At 44.1% G+C, this 18,463-nt stretch overlaps 1 protein-coding gene across 3 annotated transcripts; it reads right to left on the bottom strand.

Annotated features, from left to right (window-relative positions):
* Positions 1-238: 238 nt before the first annotated feature.
* LOC128904122 (3 beta-hydroxysteroid dehydrogenase/Delta 5-->4-isomerase-like) lies at positions 239-18,394 on the bottom strand. Of its 3 annotated transcripts, XM_054188022.1 has the most exons (5): positions 17,313-18,394; positions 16,747-16,889; positions 11,870-12,092; positions 6,226-6,390; positions 239-2,334 (listed from the first exon to the last, which is right to left on the bottom strand). In XM_054188022.1, exons 3-5 carry the CDS (start codon positions 12,021-12,023, stop codon positions 1,520-1,522), a joined length of 1,134 nt encoding a protein of 377 aa, XP_054043997.1. In that variant the 5' UTR covers positions 12,024-12,092; positions 16,747-16,889; positions 17,313-18,394; the 3' UTR covers positions 239-1,519. The 3 variants fall into 3 exon arrangements, with proteins under 3 accessions (XP_054043997.1, XP_054043996.1, XP_054043995.1); XM_054188021.1 differs by having other exon boundaries at positions 16,747-18,394; XM_054188020.1 differs by lacking the exons at positions 16,747-16,889; positions 17,313-18,394 and having other exon boundaries at positions 11,870-13,470.
* Between the last annotated feature and the right edge of the window lie 69 nt (positions 18,395-18,463).

Here is an 18,463-nt window from a genome sequence, read left to right as displayed (position 1 = left end):
AGGAGTTATCAGCATATAGTGTAGCAGGGGATAGATCTGGGGGCTCACTAATAAAGGAGCAACTCTGATGGAGGTGCTAAGAGTACTGCTTGCTCAGTGGAGAAGGGTGGAGATGCTGACGTGGTTAGCTGTGAAGCAATAGCATTCAAATAGCATCCACAGTACTAGTTTGCTGAGTGTTTACAAAGCCTTCAATGGGAGCCTGGAAAACTTATTTCTCTGTCCCTAGAATATGACTGGAACTTCTGGTGGCTGGTATTTGACTGCTTTGGATCTTACATATTTAACCTAAGATATTACTAAAGAAAATGGTAATATTTGCACTGGGACTATCTAATGTTTAGGGCACTGAATAATTAAACTCAACACAGACGTCAAGCTGTTAGCATCTCTGGAAATGTGATTTATTTACATTAGTACTGGGTCAGGTAAAATGTTTCTGTTCACATCATCCTGAACAGAACAGAGAAATTCCCATCTCTTAGAACTGTTTTCAGCAAGTGAACTGTATGTATAAGAAGCAAACACTGGATCACATTTATTTGTTCAGACAAATTTTACATTTTTGGCCCAAAAGTCAAGTTACACCTTCTGCAGAAACTCATACGGCCATCAGAAAAGCACAGGGACAGCACACGTGCATCTATCAGCTAAAGTTCCCAGCTGAAACCTGGAAATAGCATGATTTTTTTTTCAGCACTGTTTACTTTTCCTCAGTGTTCACAAATGTCTTGACCCTGCAATGGAAACCCTTCAGTGACCAAGGCTGTCCTGCAATATTTTTCTCTTTTTCATCTTGTTGAAGCTGTTGTTCTCCGGGGCAGCCATCAGATTTATTGCAAAATTGGTAACTAAGAAAATGAGAATGGATGCGGGATTCTTCACCTGAGCAAATCTTCCCCTTCTTTCCCCCCACAAACCATCCTAAACATTGTACTTTTGGCCTCACAATGCTTACAGTGTCCAAATTTGCTCTCAAGTTTGACTGTCAGGTGAATAGCATGCGAAATTGGGCAATACTCTTGAAAAAGTGAGCAAGATTTGTAACAGCTTTTGCAATCAGGTGGCTTCTACCTGCTGCGTGTTTGCTGAGGCTGATAAGAGCTGAGTGGGTAGCGTGTAGCTGAGTAGTACGTATTTGTAAAGTGCAATCACAGTTCTAGGACAAATTGTGCTTTACAAAAGCCTTAAAGGTGGCATGGAGTGAAAGGAAGGGCTGCTGTGATCACACCATGGACTCCGTGGAGTCTTGCTAAAATAGTGTCTTTGTGCTGCACAAGATGTAGAAGTGGATGTGGACTATACAGTAAAGCTACGCTGGTCAACCTGTACTCCACAAACAAACGAACATTGCAGTTTTATTTATTCTGGATGGGGGGATGGGGGATGGGGACATGAGGGGGCTGTTACACAAAATCTTAATTTAAATGCTTTGTGGTTATCTGCTGCTGCTGTTCACCCTGCTCTCCTCTGGCTCCTGGCCCTACTTGTGTAGCCAGGTCTCAGCTCCTCTTAAGGGTTAGGCAGCCTTGCTTTTCAAGTACACCCTTCTCTGTGGGACTATGGAGGCCATCCACTGACCGGTGCACTGCCTGGCCTCTTCCCACGTGTAGCGGGGCATGTAGCCAAAATCCTTCTGTGCCTTTCTGTAAGAGAAGGTGAATGGGGTGTTCAGTAGAGTGACCAGGTGACGGTTGGTGGAGGGGATGTATCTGACAAAGGGCCTGAGCAAGAAGCTCACGATCTCCAGCAGCAGTGAGAAGTAATACAACATTGTCAGAGGCATGGGTAGCTGGGGCTCGATTCCAAACCCCAGGTCCTTGGTCAGCTCATAATTTAGATCTGCGTAGCTCATATGAGGAGTGTCATCTGAGATGTAGTAGAACTTCCCTCTGATCTGCTTGGCTTTCTGTGGGACCCGCAGGGCTTTGGCTGCCTGCACATGTGCCCAGGCAATGTTCCCCACGTACACGGGATTCACCAAAGCCTCCTTCCTGGAGAAGCGCAGGTAGACATTTTTGTTCAAAAGACACTTATCCAGATGACCTTGAAGAAATGGGCATCCTTCTCCAAAAATGTACATGGATCTCAGGGCACAAGTTATCAGTGTGCCCCCATCCTTTAACACCTGGCCATCTGCTTTCAGCACAGAATCCTCTGCCAGTCTCTTACTCTGGGCATAAGGAGATTTGGATACACTCTCATAAGCTGTTTCTTCGTCACCATTGAAAATTGGGTCACCTTTGCAGTTTGGGCCTGCCACTTCTAAGGTACTGGTATATATGAAGTGCTGGACGCTACAGCGGACACATACCTCCAGCAGTAGCTTAGTACCTACAAAAGAGAAACGTGCAAGTCAGTCTAGAGCTTTCCAAGCAGTGAAAATTGAGCTTTTTAGATCAGAAACTCCATCTCTGCCCTGGGATTGGCCAGATCTCCCCTTTCTGCAGCTAGAAGAATCCTGTCCTGAACTGGGCAGCGTGTTCAATGAAACTGAACCTGCTCTGCATCTGTATTTAAGTGGTGTCAGTGCACCTGTTGGAGTTAAACAAGGATATACACTTGCGTGTTGTGGGGTTTTTTATGTCAAGAGTCAAATTTTGCTCTTGATTAGGTTGGTGTGGATACCAACCACAGATACAGCGGCTTGTGCCTGTTGGTTGGATTGACTTGGCTTAAGGCAGAGAACCTTCAGAAGCTGTCCCTCTCATTAGGTACCATCCATTCTGTGTGTTGAAGCCCCTGTTTTCCAGGCTTGAAGATGCTCTTTTGTGGTTTGCTAAGCAGGGACAGGATTAATGTGGGACCTGAACGTTTGCTCCAAAAGCAGTTTCACCCGGTGGGCGTCTATCCACTATTCGATTGGCTTCAGAGGAGGGCTTGAAGGGAAAGATCTGTCAGAACAACGCATGCTACCGTGTTGTCAACAAGCATAGAGTGCAGTGAGCAAAGTGATGCTTGTGTATGTATGCCTCCTTTTTCAGCATATTCTGGCTTTTACTTGCAGTAATACAGGATTTCTTACTTTAAAACCCTATCATAATGCTTTCATTGAGGAGAGCAGAGTTAAACTGGCAAGTTCAAGGTCTTTCAAGCAGCCAAGAGGGTTAAGCTAGGAAAGCACACTGAAGGGAAAAAGAAATATTTTAATAAATCGAGTTGTTTTAATTGCAAGTAGACTCTTTCCTTTTTCCTCTGAGCTTTGAGGCAAAAAATGCCTTAGTTGTGCATTGTGTAGTGAGAGACATCATGTGTGAAAGAGGCAGTGACTTCGGAACAGAAGATACAGTTCAAAGACATTTGAAAATGTCTTTGGCAAAGCAACATTAAGCCAAAACAACTGATACGATATCAGAAGAGTGTGGCCTAAAATCAAGGGGATAAAATCAAACACTAGCAGTGAGGCACATAAATGATCTAACAAATCTGCTCAGTCTGTTACAACAACAACGAAAGGCAGCACAATGCAGAGCAGGCTAGCATTGCTAAAGAGAATGTAATGAATAAAGGGGGTTCAGAGGACCAAGAAATGCTGGCAGCAAAATATGGACCCATTAATGAGTGGGGGATGGGAAGAATTATTGAAGTGAATATTATTAGGGAGCCAAAATTTCTTTTTTCAAGCTTGAACAAGAAAAAGAAAGAAGTTGAAACAAACGGAAAGGAAATCTGGATGAGGCTTGAAGAAACACCAAAGTGCAAAGAAAAAAATGTTACACAGCCATGAATAAATTCACATGAAAAGTGAGTTCATGAAAATCACTGTGTTTAGGTGACACACAAGGCAGAGTCATCTGGAAAATAAATAATTAACACAATATATTATTTAATAAATTAAAAGCTTAATTCCTGACATCAATACTGTTTAGAAAGTGAGGGAAAGTAATAAAGTGCAGAAGGGCTAGATAAAATAAAATGAGATAGCAAGTTCTAAAACAAGAAAACATAAAAATTATCCTGGCAGTTTGTATCTGTTCAAGACCAATTTCACCCAAATAAAATGTGTTTTATTTGCAAATCAAGGTAGTATGTAAAAAATGAAAAGGTTCTTACAGTAATGGGATTTTGAGCGCCTTTCACATAGCATGTAATAAAGTAAATTTTCCATGGAGCAGGTCTCCAAGTTTTGCTTGCACACAAAGCCCTTCTGGCTGAGGATCTGATTCACAGAGGGTACTTTTGTTTGGATTATATTTAATTACTTTCTTAACTCCCTTCTGCCTAAAAATTTGCTTCCCTTCCCTTCCTAAAAGATTTCTTTGCTCTGATTTTTTTTGTGTGGCATGTGAGACAGAGGAAACCCCTGCATCATGGCAAGTTTAACTTGTTTCCTTCTGTTCTGGTTTGTGAACGTCCACAGCTGATTCCTTGACATGTTTGTATTATGAAAGTTCTGGTTTCTAGGAGAAACAAAACTTTCATCCTGCAAGTCAATGAAGTACGTAGCAGTGTCTTGGCTGGTCAGAAAGCCAGAAGAGCATCAGAATGGAAATGGAGGGAAATAGGGAAGAGGACTGCAGTGTTTGCTGACTGACCTTAGGGTCAATTTGCTCTAGGAGTTGGTCTGGAGTGTGCTTTCATTCTACCAAATGTTATCAGCCAACCCTCACTGGCCCTGTGGGCTTATTTCACAGGCAGGCAGACTCTGCTGTGGGGAATCTGAAAGATTTATGAAAGCCTAGATTCTTTGTGCTTAAGTCTAAACCTGCCAAAAGGAACAATGGGGCAGACTTAAATAAACTTTCTAGCTCTGACTCCAGCTCAGAGCTAGAGAGCTTTCTGCTTTTGGGACATTTTAAGATTTGTTTGGGATTTTTGTTGGGTTTTTTTCCCCCCATGAGTTTAGGCAACACATTCTGCTGTGAAAAACAGATTGTAGCAGGAGTATGGTCATAAAGAGAGAGCTTTACAAATCCTCTTTCTGAACTATCACCCTTGTATATTTATTTCTCATACCACCCAATGCAGTTTACAGGAACTTGCCTTTCTGCTCTTCCCTCCTGGCAGGGACCTAAGAAGCTGCCCTCTGGGCTCTAATTCGGCCACTGACAATTTGTGGCTTTGACTGAGCAGAAATGAATGGGTCTGGAAGCACAGACAATGAGCCAGGCTGAAACAGCCCAAATGCCATCCCACTGTTTTTAAGGTGCATGTAAGACACAACTCAACTACAAAGCATGTTCTCTTGCTCTGAACACTGGTGAGTAGCCAATGTTTGTAAAAGTGGTGCCTGTAGAAATATGTTCCTTATTTTTCTGTGAAGAAGCCCAGTATCTGTGGCACAGAGGAACAAAAAACCAGGAAAACCATCCATGTAAATAAGAACATCTTCACCAAGGAGCTGAAGTAACAGAGCCAAGGAGGTCAATGTGCATGCAGGTTAGGCAGTACCAGTTCCCTGAAAGGCATAGGTTTTGGGATCAGAGGGAGGTGAGTGAAGTCGTTCTTTTAGGAAATAAATTTCCTGGCAGCTGATGCCACACAAGCCATTCCTAAGCCAAAAACTTCCCCCTCCATCTGATCTTTTCACAAAGAACGGAGGCTCCTTAGCAGAAAGGGAGATCCATCCCTGAGTGAGAAATCACTGAAACCCCTCCCTCCCATTGCCTTGAGGTTATTGGGGGATTTTTAATGATAAGCTCAAGGTGGGAGAGCACCTGCTCCTCTGAACTGCATTCATGCACACACAGACGTAATGGGTAACAGGAGGAAAAGGAGAAGAGGAGGAAGAGAAAGAACAGGAAGCAGAGAGCCACAGAGTCTGGAACATAAGCAGCGCAAGTTTGCTGTAATTGCAGCCAAAGCCTGCAGTGTTTGTAAAAATTAAAAAATGCCCACAGGCAGTGATGCTACATGGGGAGGGAGAATAAGAACCGATTTTTCTCAGATGCGCATTGGGATTTCAGAGGTGAATTCACTTCCAGAAAGGTGCACTGATCATGGGATTACGGCTATCCCTGCTGAAGGCAAAGCCTGTGCAGATGTCAGGATGGGCATATGTGAATGCTGACAAGACTGAATGATCCTGCAGTGCCCTGCAGTGGAAAACTCGTGCATACTGGGTGTGGAGAGCAACAGAGATGCACAGGGCTGCCCAAATCTGTACAAGATGCAGAAAACCCAGTTAATCTGACTCAAAAAACAGGTCAGGTGTTCCCTTTCCTGAACAGATGATGATTAGCACATAATAGACACGGGTTTGAGAAAGGTGCTTCACCCGCTCACCTGTCACATTCACTTCCCAGAGCAGCTGCTTCTCTATGAGGCCCAAGGTGTCAATGATGGAAGCCGTGTGGATGACGAGGGAGACCCCTTGGCAGGCACGATGCAGGAACGTCACATCTCGGATGTCCCCTTCCAGGATTTTCACCTCAGTCTTACCCTGGAACTCTGCAAGGGCAGCAGAAGACAAAGCAGAAGACCTTATGGGCATCCTAAGAAGAGCACTGAGAGGAGTGGTGAAGGGCTGCATGGACGCTGACGCTGTGCCTGGGAGGTGCTGACTGCCCAGGCACGGGATTGATATTTTAAGGCTGGCAAAACAGCCAATGGCTATATTCTCAAGTGCTGATTACAGTGCTATAAAGTCTATCTTGCATTACCTACCATATTTTTGGAGCCGCTCTTCAACATGGTTCTTTCTTTTTTTCTTTTTCTTTTTTTTTTTTTTAAAAGAAATCTTTCCCACTGCTAGTCAGGGTCTGAAGCTTCCTTCAGGTGTGACTGTTCTAAAGTTCACAGAGCTTTAGCTATGCATGTTCCGGTGACCAGCTATTTATAAAAGTGTTAACCCAAGCATACCGAACAGCCAGGCATTGCCTGCTCCTGTCTTCAAGGTGATGAATGATCTCTCTCCACCCACAGCATGTGTGCACAGAGCTGTGTTCACACCTATCTTCTGCCCCTTGACCTTGCTCATATTGCAGCTCTTCTAATACATTACTTACAGTTCTGGCACATCTTTTTTATGTACCTCGGCCAGGACTTACTGTGCCTCTTCTAACTCCAGCTCTGTCTCCGTTTCAGCGTCTGTGCTGTGGGGTCATTTTTAGCACGCACATCTTTCTGGTCTAAAACTAAACTCTCAAGGCTGCTCTCCTGAGCTACCTCAGCCCTGATTTGCTTTAACTCCTGCTTTTTAAGCCCCCTCCCTCGCCAGCAGTTAAAGTGTGTGACCCTGGTGCAGCCTTAGTATCAGAGACATCCTTCCTCTAAGTTTTGCTGGGCAGAAGCATCCTTATATACAGCCCAGAACTACGCTAACAAAATTGTGCTGGCACAGGCTGATCACCTGGAGAAATTTATAGTCCGAGGCCATTCTGCTCTCCTGGTAAGCCTGCTGGCCTGGCTGGAGCTATGCCATGGGAGAGGAGAGGACTTTCTCAGCATGACTTACAGCTTTTCAGGATGCGGTGTCATTACAGCAAGTCCTCCCGCGAGCCTCTGCTGTGGCTGCACTAGAGGGCTCCCCAGGCACAGCTGCTGGGAAGGGACTCTGCAGCACAGGCAGATGCTCTGTCTTCTTCCAGCGTAATCAAATGCCCATTTCAGATAAGAGAAGAATCTGATTAATTTAATACAGCTTTTAGCCTCAGCCGTGACTGAAATCCTGTGTATCCTACTGCTTTGTCACTGGCTCCAAAGCAGGCAGTATTTCAGCCCATGTCTTCAATGGAGAAACACTAAGAGAGACAGCTGCTGAGGTCTGGAACTGAGTGGGAGTATCTTTTTAAATGGTTTTGTCTCATTATCTCTGTAGCACACTAGAATGTAATCCTGTATTAATTTAACGATTATTCAGATGCAACAGGCTTGAGGGTCTTTTTTTTTTCATCACAGTCAGTTGGTCTGAGATGTGAAATGGGAGTCTAAATGCTCAACATTTACAGAACTGTTACTAAATCTAGAGTTACTGCCCTCCCAGCACAGTCACTGCCACATGCTCTTTCATGCTTTTTTATTTTAAAGAAGCATTCATTTCCTAAGGCTCCATTTTCAGAAGGTTTACACTGACCTCTACTTGTATGGATGCAAAAGCGTCAGGCAATATGGACAGGCCTTTTATTAAGCAACTGGTAGTTAGATTTTCCCTAATAAATATTAGTCTTTGTACAGCCGTTAGGCTGATGTTGTCCGTAAGTTATGCTTTGTGGGCCTGCAGTAATCCAAAGGGTTGAAATACGTGGTTTTCACAATGTAAATTCTGGTATGTGGCCCCTTCAGAGTGGTTGCTGTGCCTGGGCAGGAGTTAGGAAAATAGAAGCTTTTACACATGCAAACCAAAGCTTTTAGGAAAAATAGAAAAAAGAAACTTGTCCCTTTTAAAGCTGATGACAGGGAAAGTTGGTATCAGTCACTGGAAAGCTGCTGACTAGCTGCTTTGTGACTCGTTTGGGCTTGCATTTAAGTTGTGTGTGTGACATAAGGCAGGAAAGCTGCTCCTCCATTCCACTTTACTCAGCAGAAGTTTCCCTGGTAAGTACAGTATGGGCCTTGTTCACTTTACCAGCATAAGCTAGATGTCAGGAATCAGCAGATTGATCTGGTTTTGCTCTGGGGGAAGAGGAAAACTAGTGTGAGTTTGGAAGCAGAGAGAGGAAAGAAGAAATGACTGACAGACAGTGGTTTCAATCTGAGATGGACAGCAAAGAAAAACTTGATTTGCATATGGGCAAATCATTCCCCTGGTGTCAAAAAAGCACGTGTGTGTCATGTGGGAGGGGGAGAAAGAGAATAAATTCAACCCAGCTCTCTATTTTTGCATACAGTGATTATGAGAAAGTGTCTACTCACTGGGAAAGCTTCTTCTACTTCATCAACGGGTTCTGTGTCCTCTGACCTGCAAGTAACGTTCCCTGCTTGCTACGGAGTAGTTTTTGCTTGGAAATGCAATGATTACTTGATAAAATTTGATCTCCTGTTGTGAGCAGTGCCTGACTCAGCAATACAGTTGGACTACTTCCCCTAAGCTGTCTTTCTCTTTTCTATGTGTTGTTTGATGTTCAAGCAAACAGTAATGTCTGTGAGACTTCAGTAGCTTGAATTACTTAATATTCTTTTATAGAGGTCCTAAAGGCTGTGGGGTGGATGGTGGGGAAAGGTGTTCCTCTTGAGAGATCTCCACTTCCCTGCTCAACTGGATGGTTCATTACAATGATCTACTTTGTGTATTCATAGGACAAAATTAAAAGCTGCGTCTTATTTTCATTTGTAAAGGGTAAAGCAATTTGTTCGCTTCTTTACCTAGGGAAGTTGCGATCTCTATTCTGTTCCCATTTCAACTACTGGGACGTTCTGTTGCTACTCTGCCCTTCTGTTTCGAACGCAGTCATAAAGGCAAACAAATGTCTACAATGTCGAGCAAAAAGCCAGGAGGAAGTTTCCCAGAGCAGGAACTTTCCATCAGCAAAAGTCCTGGAAAAAAAAAATCATTCCTTCTCCCTCTACTTTCCTTCTACTTTGGAGCAATACAGGGTTAGCAGTGCAAAACCACTCAATGCTCAAGCATCACACAACCTCTGTCTCTGAAGAATGACATGAAATGAGGGTTCAGGGGGAAAACGGGGAGATGTACAGAGGGATGAGACAAAGGTGAATCAATGCTTTGAAATAGTGAGAATTCCTCTTAAGAACAACCTGGGAGTTTCCAACCTTTACAGAAGTTCCAGTGCAACAGTGAGCAAAAAAAGAATTGCATAAGTGGAAGCACAGGAAAGGCAGAAAGATAAATTTGAAGTGGAGATGGGATGTAGGAAACCCAAGGCACCAAACTACCATGTTCAACATGACATTCATTCTCAACCACACAGTGTAACTGGGTAGACTCCAGCTCATGGCACTTGACATTGGCTGGATCATCCTGGACTCCCTAGGGCTGTGGAACACCACAAATGCCACTGTTTTATGCAGCATGAGAGCAATGGTCAAGAACTCAGCAGGAAACTTGCTTGGACAAAAGAGAAGTGTCCCTGGGTGTCTCCTGGCACAAAGAGCTGTAACTTGAACATACGCTTGTGTCTTACTACCCGCAGCCCTGACTCTGCAAAGATCCTGCAAGTAAAAGGTGCTCAAGAGCTTAGTAAGAAAACCACTCAGCTCTGCTCCTGGCTGTTCAAGAAATCCAAACAACATGTGCCAGCCAGTAAAAGTCCCTGCAGCAAAAATAATGCAAGTCAGAAGACTCCAGCCCCCCAGTTTTTGCAGCAGACCTGCATTTGGTATAGGAGTCACTGTGCTAGAGAAGAGCTTGAAAGGGAATGGCAAGAAAATATTTCAGGTAGTCACAAGCACAAGCACTGTAGTTATGGAGATGTAGTTACAGAGGCTGATACAGACAGAGGAACTGCCAGTCCAAGTGCAGGGGCTCCAGGCTGTTCAAACACATCTGAAATGCCAGCCTGTTGTTCCCACTACCTGTTTCTGGGGGATAAAACCCTCTGATAACTGATTTTCCCCTTTCTCCTGTGCTGGTCAGATAGGCAGTGGGAATGTTGCAAGGAAGGGGAGTGTCTGGGCAGTGTTCAGTGGAGGAAGGAGGGAGGATAAGGAAAGAGGGCATAGAGCTCTCCTATTAGCAAAAAAAGGAACAGCGAAACCTTTACTGCAGCCCAGCCGAGGTTATTCTCACACAAACAGTCGTTTTCACTCCCTAGGAAGCTCCGTTATCCCCCCAAAGCTCTCCTGGCCTGAAGCAGCGCAGATGCTTCTCTTGCTGCATCAGTGCTGAACCGCACGCGCTCCCGCTGCTGCAGGCGCTGCAGCCTCTACTGCAGCTGCAGGTTTTGTCACTGCGGGAACTGCCTGGAAATCAGAGCAGGAAAGGCTGTGGCAAGGATCAAGGGCATCTAGCAAATCCTCAGTGAAACGCTGAATGAGATTTAACGAGCAGGAAGCCTGAGTTGTACAAAACCGTCCTAAAGGCTTGTGCAATTTGCGTTAGGTTTATGGTGCACTGTTGCTCCTCTTTGATGACAGTTAAACACCTTCTAGAAAGATTGTGTGTCCCTAGCAAGCTGTACAGGGATATTCCATGAGAATTCCTATATGATTGCTCGTATACAGGAAGAATAATCTTGAGGTTAGGACATGATAGAGGAAAGCATTGTCAAACAAATGTCTGATGTAGGCACTTAAGAACATGATTGAACTTAGGTTCCTGCACGCTTTTTTATAGATGTGCTCAGGATCCCAGGAAAGGGGATGTTTAAAATATAATACTCTGAACTGCTTTCCCCACCATAGGTTGTTTCTGACACTGGGCGTATCACTCATTTGTGCTGTCTCCAGTCCATTCAAGAAGCTAGAGTCCTGACTTGCCCTTTGCAAATGGGTCCTGTGTCTTCTGTGCATAGCACAAAAGGGTTCGATAATAATAACAACAGGTTTTAAGATACCTTATCACAACTCTCAGCCAGCAGAACGCTATATCACTAATCACAGGTTGAGGAAAACCATTAGCACTTGTGTCCACAACTTTGCCACTGCCTTCTAGTGTAGCACATCAGAGCCCAGGACAGAATGTTCTGGGTTACACAGCCCCCCGCCCCCGCCCCAGTATGGCGATGCTTGCATTTCCCTTCCGTCCAGCAGAAGTGTGAGATTTTTGCACTAATTTTGCTCTGTGAGTTTTAATGTAATAGAAGTCAGGTTGAAGGCAACCTATTTAGTGCATTAACAGCACAGAGTTTCTCTCTTCACATCTATCTTACGTTTTGCATCTGATTTCTGTGCTGGAGGGAGAGGAATTCCTTGAAATAAGACCTCTATCTGCGAGTCTGAGTTTGGGTGGGAGGTAAAGACTTCCCTGCTATCCATCTGAGACAACAGAACATATACCCGTGACAGATAGATCTCACGAGATGGTACTTACTTCCAAACCTCCCAAGTGCTTCATTGCTAAAGGCTTTGTCCAGCAGTCGGACCTCAGCCAGCGGCTCCTCTTCTTCCAACAGCAAGCGGACAATCCTCTGGCCAAGAAATCCTCCTGCTCCTGTCACCAGACATCTTACCCCAGCCAGGGACATTGCTCTGGGCTGCTCCTCGGTGGCGAACGGGCTATCTCTTGAGCTTAGACCGTCCGGTTCACCTCCTGCCTGAGGAAATGAACATACAACATCAACCTCTGGCATCTTTACAAATCCAAGGGTGTTACAGAAAGAGAGACTACTGGAAAACAAACTCTAACCTCTACATTAAACAACGATTTTTAAAGCATGTCTTACTTTTGCTAGCTATTTCTATTCAGAAGTAGCCTATGCATTTTTTCCATGCAAAGAAAAGAACTATTTACAAACTATTACAAACTAAAGAAATTAACAAATCTGAAAATGCTCAAAATCAACTTCAATGCCAAACAAACCCCACAAAAGTCTGCCTCAATCCTTGGTTCCACCTCTCTAGCGCTCAAAAGACTGTGGGGACAGATTTGCCTGTACTTATATACCGCAGAGCCACCACCTCAGTGATTTTGCTTTCCCTCCCTCTTGTGTGCCTCCTTTGTGGTGTTCCCACCCCTCCTCCCCTCTCGAAGAGGAAGGCTCTGGATGCAGCGGGGTTGGAGCGCCTGCCTAGATGTGATCCTGCATGCCTAAATCCACAGAGTGTAATCCCTCATACTCATAATTCTCCATAGCTGCAGTTGCTTGTGTCATACAGTGTAAATATGAAGGGAGAGAACACTAAAATTAAATGGAAATAGCAGGAGCAGCTGTTTATAACTGAGAGGTAGGCTCTACTGCTATATTTTTTTATTATTTTTTTTTAATACAGGACTGCCCATTATAGCATGGGTTTCTCACTCTCTCTCTGTGTGAGGCCGAAAACTAACTTCTGGGATTTTGTATTTTTTCAGTATCCTTGAGGCATTCGAAGTGATGAAATGGTCTCATGTACAGAATGTTTAAATTAAAGCTGCTGGAGAAATAGATTCACCTCTGAAATGTCTAGTGCAAGAGCACCTAGTTAGAATGAGGCTGTGCCTGGCTGTTTGTGCCTTTGCAGTGAACGGTGTCATTACTTTTTACATCTCCAAAACACAGGGGAAATGCCCAGCTATTTCTCCCTAGGGTTTTACTCCAGTTTAAGCAAAACTCTTTTCCAGTGTGAGACCAGGGCAGGGCTTAGGCATTAGCCTGAAGCTCATAATACCTGCACCGGTGTTATATTGCCAGGTCTTTGTGTGCTGTCAGGACACACTGACTGAAGCCGTATTTCTCTCCCAAGCAGGGACAGGCAGACCTGCCTTAAGGGAAGGCTGCTGCTACGGGACATTACAAAAAAGCCCAGCAACACAGCTAATTAGGCTGAAATCGCTAGAAAGGGGATCATACTGATTTCAGGCACAGCAGGAATGGATCTCTAAAAATGCTTTACTTGCATTCATGCAACTAACTCCCGAACTGCCTTTTTTATTCTGTGGTCATGAATTTTGTTCACTCATTGAAGAGAGCCCTGGAGAAAAGCTATAGAAGAAACACCAGCCGCACGTTGTTACTTTTTTAGAGCAAAACCGGGCCTGCAAGTGACAGCAGGAAAGCAAAAGCCTTTCTGTTGGAGGAGAAAGAAGTTTCTAGCTGACGCAGATGACAAAGTTTTGGCAACTGTTTCGATCACAGAGTCCTTGAAAATCCTTCCCTTACCCCAACAAAGCTTTTAAAAAATTGTTATCAGTGCTTCTTTCCTTGGCTTCTCTCAGACAGGACCTTGACATTGTATGTTCTTATCAGAAGCTGCTGCAAATTAATTTTGTGTAGTGCATGCATTTTGCAAGGAAAAATAACTGACCAAAGCCTGCTGCTGCAACTGGTGTTCTCTGAAACAGTCCTTACTTTTTATGTTTAAAATGGAAATAAAATTTAAGAGGCATTATTAAAACAGACAACACTACACAGCCTTGTAGGATAGAAAGCATTTTCCTACACCAAGCTTACGTATTAGAATGACCAAGTTTAGCAGGGGTAATGCTTTGTATGAGAATATATGTGCTGCGTAGGGGACTGCCTGTAGGGAGATTTATTGCTGCGGTGCTTTTGGCCTCTTAGGTACTACTGGGCCAAATGTTTGGCATAGTTTGAGGGAATTTTCTACATCGCTACGTAGCAGCCTTCATTTGAACTGCCACTTGTGGATGTCAGGGATCAGACAGCAGCAGTTTATTCAATTCAAGTGTAGACCTGCTGCTGGTTCTTCCTACGGTGTCACCTAGAGACAATGTCTTCATCTGCTCTTTCTTCTAGAAACTGCTGTATGGGGTTGCTGAGTGGCACAACAGTTCCTCTGTGCTGCAAACAAGACTGGCTCTGGTGTTCCCTGAAGGACATGGAGGCAGATGCTGGAATGGGCTGTAGGCCCCAGAATGGTGTCAATGAGCAGCAAGGCCAGAGCACACCAGACCCCTGACCACCAGGAACAACTTGAAGAAATTCAGAGCTGTTGCACAGGTTTGGCATTTGCAGACTAAAACAATTCAGCAACATCTAAAAAGTTTGCCAACTCTGCATTCTGTGTCAAGGCATAGTCATTCTTTAACTATGTTGTCTTCTCCTCCTTCACTTTGTTGTAAAACAAGGACTTCACAATCTGGTGTTTTGCTGATGTACACAGAGGTGGATGGTAGAATGGGTTGCATGCCTAAGAGTATCATTTTAGAAAATCAGAGCTTGCAAATTTTGGCTTGTGTTGGAGCATTGCTATACATGGACTAAGTGCATAGCTTAGCACATATGCAATCCACTATGTCGCTAATCTGCTGGTCCAGGAACAATGTTGGTCCTCTGGCTTTATGGGTGCTTACTATGACGAAGATACTTTGGGGCAATGGCTGTCTGCTGTTAGGAGGATGTATTTTCTTAGCCTTGTCACAAGGAGTAAAAAGGGTTTGGGATGAAAAGACAGCAAGAGAGAAATAGTGAAGGGAAAATTCCCAGCAGAATTGAGAACAAACTGTCTCATGGTACTGGAATGAATAAATGTGATAGCATTGCAGAGCACAGAAGTTTTAGGTAGGATAAAATATTATGCTTTTACAGAGGACAATTGTGCCATCAGGCAAAAGAAGCCATGCAGGAGTAGGAAAAGAAGGACAGATCCTTTTGTCCAGAAAAGAAATCTGGTTCAGGAAAGGAGTTTCTGGAGTCTGACCTGTTGTCCAGACTGATGAGAGCTGAAGCAGGGAAAAACAAAGGCATGCTCGTTATTTAACTGGACCTTTTGCTGTCTAAACATAGAGCAATTGTGGCCAAAAAGCCGTAAAAAATTCATGTGCTTCTAATATGAAAAATTTATGTGTTTCTTACTATCATATGCCCGTAAGCTCAAAATGCTTACATGCTTGCAGCTCTGGGAAAGAGGGTGTACTTTGAGATGTAGTTTTCCCTAGGAAAGCTTCTCCCCTTCAGGGTGGGAGGCAATGTTCCCTCCTGGAAACATTTTCCTCTCTCTTCTGGTTACACATTGAGAAGAGGTAACAAAACTTAAGTTATTAACTTTTGGACAGCTGCGCTGTATCAAACTCGGAATAAACACAACTTCTCACAGAGGGGAACAGTTTTAAAACACTTTAACCAAGGTATGAAGATAACCGCCTTAAGAGGCCTCAATGTTTCTTTGTTTTCAGACCTGATGAATAAAATTTATCTCCTGTTTCAGTAGTACCAAAATTCTTTTGGTAGAAGGGAGAAAGTGGTTGTAAACTTTCATTACATGATCTTCAAGATCAGAAAAACTTAGTTGTAGTATTCTTCGCTATATTAGACAGCACAAGTTGGGCAATTAACTAGAAACATTTTAGTCTCATTTTCCCTTTAGTTTAGCAGAACTGTGTTTCCTCAACTGAAACTGATGAGTGAATTATATATTTAAAGGCTGTAGAAATTTGCACCATATGCTGAAGGAAAATGTTTATATTTGGATCCATTTTGTAGATAAACTACCCTTGTAAATAGACTGATTCCCTGTCCCTGCTACATCCTCCAGGGATGCTGTGAGGCAGCAGGGTTTGATTAGGCCTTAACCCACATGTTTACAATCTCTTTGGGCACAGTTCTTTTGAAATATTTGACCTTGGCTTGAATTTGTATCAGAGATATTCACAACAATCAAATACAGAAAAGCAGGACAGAGTGTAGACAAGGGGGTATGAGACTTTGGTACGCATTGGCACAAGCCTAATCCAAATCATTACAAACTTCCAAAGTCTTGGAAAAGTTGTAGGATGGGCTTCTTCAATAGACCGCCAGTGTGGTCGAACCCTGTGAGCTCCTTTTTTAAGCTCACTCACCAAATAGCTTTCTTTTTCCCTCAGAAAATGCTTTTTGCAGCCTCTTTCAGAGATATAGGTGCAGCTCCATGGTGGCTGATCACAGCAACACACTGTTACAGCAGGGTACAGATCTGATGTGTGGCTGTTATTTTACGATTCTGTGATGCACCCCAACAATTTAGATCGAAAGGAGCCTCTGGAGGTCTCTGACCCACCTCTTCTCAAAGCAGCATCAGACTACACAAGGTTGCTCAGGACCTTGCCCAGTCTCCATCTCTAAGGATGGAGATTTCGCAAACCCTCTGTTGCAGTGTCTGACCACCCTCCTGGTGATTTTTTTCCCACTAATTTCTAACTGTAACTTTCTTCATTGCAACTTATGCACATTGCCTTTCACCCTTTTACTGTGCACACCCAAGAAGCTGGTCTGCATCTTCTACCTTCAACTGAGTAGTAAAAGATAGAAATAAGGTCCCCCTTCCCCCTACCTTTAGCCTTCTCAGGTCTGAGAACACCCAGTTGTCTCACTGTCTTCTTGTACATCCTTGAAGTCCATCAAATTGTGCGACGTAGTAGTATCCCTCAAGTCTTATCTGCTAGGCTGTCAGTCTGCTGGCAAGGTTTATTATTACTGGAACAGAGAGGAAGGCCTCCATGTGAAGGCCTCTGGAAGATCACTGCAGACACTGTTATCTCTGTGAGAAATTCAGATCTAAACAGAGTGAGCTAACAAGGCTAGCTTCTCTCTTCTGCCTCCTTAAGGCCAATCTAAAGTAGGGCTTATGCAGAAGGTCGCTTCTTGATAGCATGGCTCCTCCTGCACACATGAGGGAGGTGGGCACCAGGACGTCTGCCAGTTGCCAAGCAGGCTGCCACAGGGGGTCTGTACTGCTGTGAGCTGGCTCTTTGCCCCAAAAGTGGTAGTCTGCCATGGGCGGTGGCTTGCCCTTGAAGCTTCAGCTGAAGAGTGGCTTTATCATTTGCCCCCAGGATTCATATGTTCGATTCTGTAGTGGTTCCCCTTTGGTACAGATCCCTGTGGACTGATACTCACACAAACCAGCAAAATCTTCCGTTCCTCTTACTCCCAGAGGGCACGCAGAACTGTCCAAGTATACAGGCATTGCCTCAATTTTGGAATACACGCTGATCTGAAAGGGGAGAAAGGGCTAGGAGGATATTACAGAATCACAGAATGGTTCAAGTTGGAAGGGACCTAAAAGATCATCTAGTTCCAACTCCCCTGCCATGGGCAGGAACACCTCCCACTAGACCAGGCTGCTCAAAGCCTCATCCAATGATGTCCTATATCTTTGTATAGGTTGAAAAATCAGACAGAAAAATTCTATGGCTGTAAAGGGCCCACAGCAAGAGACAGGACTGGAGAACGAGATATTTCACCTCTGTGATGCTGCTTATTCCAAAAGCCTGCAGTCCTGGACCTCTACTGACCTTCGTTTCACTTGCAAGTGCTCCATGCCTCTTCAAATCTGGCACCAGATGTACTGTGTTAGACTTCCAGATCACAGGAGTTGCAAATTAGTGGCCTCTGCAAACATTTCTGGTTTAAGATGTTTATGCTGTCTTATACGACAAACCTATAGAACAGCTTGATCAAAGGCTGCAATTTGTCTGCCTACTTTTAGTAGGGTTCACATGTCCTTCAGCTCCACCTGCCCTCCTACCCTCCACCCCCAGCTTCAATGCCATGGGAAAAACAGAGAAGGTGAGTTACAAGCTGTTTCTTCCCAAATCGTAAAATAAACCATTGTATTTATTTTCATGATGTGACATTGCCTTTCCTTCAAAATAGATTTCACTCTCATGGTACTCAACAATGGTATAAATGAAAGCACCACAAGTCAGCTCAGCTGTGCAGGCAATTTCCATCATGATTGTTTCAACTCCAGTAGACGTCTCTGAGTTTCTTAAGATAGCTTTCCTCCTTGAAAGATTTCCTTCACAATTGTAACAGTCACATTCTTTCCAGCATCTTGTTTTGTTGGCTTTACATGAATGCTGGGAGTCTGGAATCTGAAATGTGAGGGTTTTTTCTGCCTCAGCAGAGCGGTCTTGAGTAGCAACTCTGCTCCAAGGAGCACAGGAGGGGCATGAGCGAGCCAGCCATGCCATGCATGGAGCACTGAGAGAGTCTGACTGCAAGTTGAAGGTGTCAAAGAGAAATGCAGGTGAGAAATGGATGGT

This window comes from Rissa tridactyla, chromosome 1 (genome assembly GCF_028500815.1).
Source record: "Rissa tridactyla isolate bRisTri1 chromosome 1, bRisTri1.patW.cur.20221130, whole genome shotgun sequence".
NCBI lineage: Eukaryota > Metazoa > Chordata > Aves > Charadriiformes > Laridae > Rissa > Rissa tridactyla.
Note: the sequence above shows the minus strand (reverse complement) of the source record. Positions and strands in the feature narration are given on the sequence as shown.

Coding starts and splice junctions, on each gene's coding strand:
- LOC128904122 (XM_054188020.1), bottom strand. CDS start 12,128: ATGCCAGAGGTTGATGTTGTATGTTCATTTCCTCAGGCAGGAGGTGAA. Junction 6,391..11,869: donor AGCACTTGGGAGGTTTGGAA/GTAAGTACCATC, acceptor CTGCCCTTGCAG/AGTTCCAGGGTAAGACTGAG. Junction 2,335..6,225: donor CTGGGAAGTGAATGTGACAG/GTGAGCGGGTGA, acceptor TCTCTTTTGTAG/GTACTAAGCTACTGCTGGAG.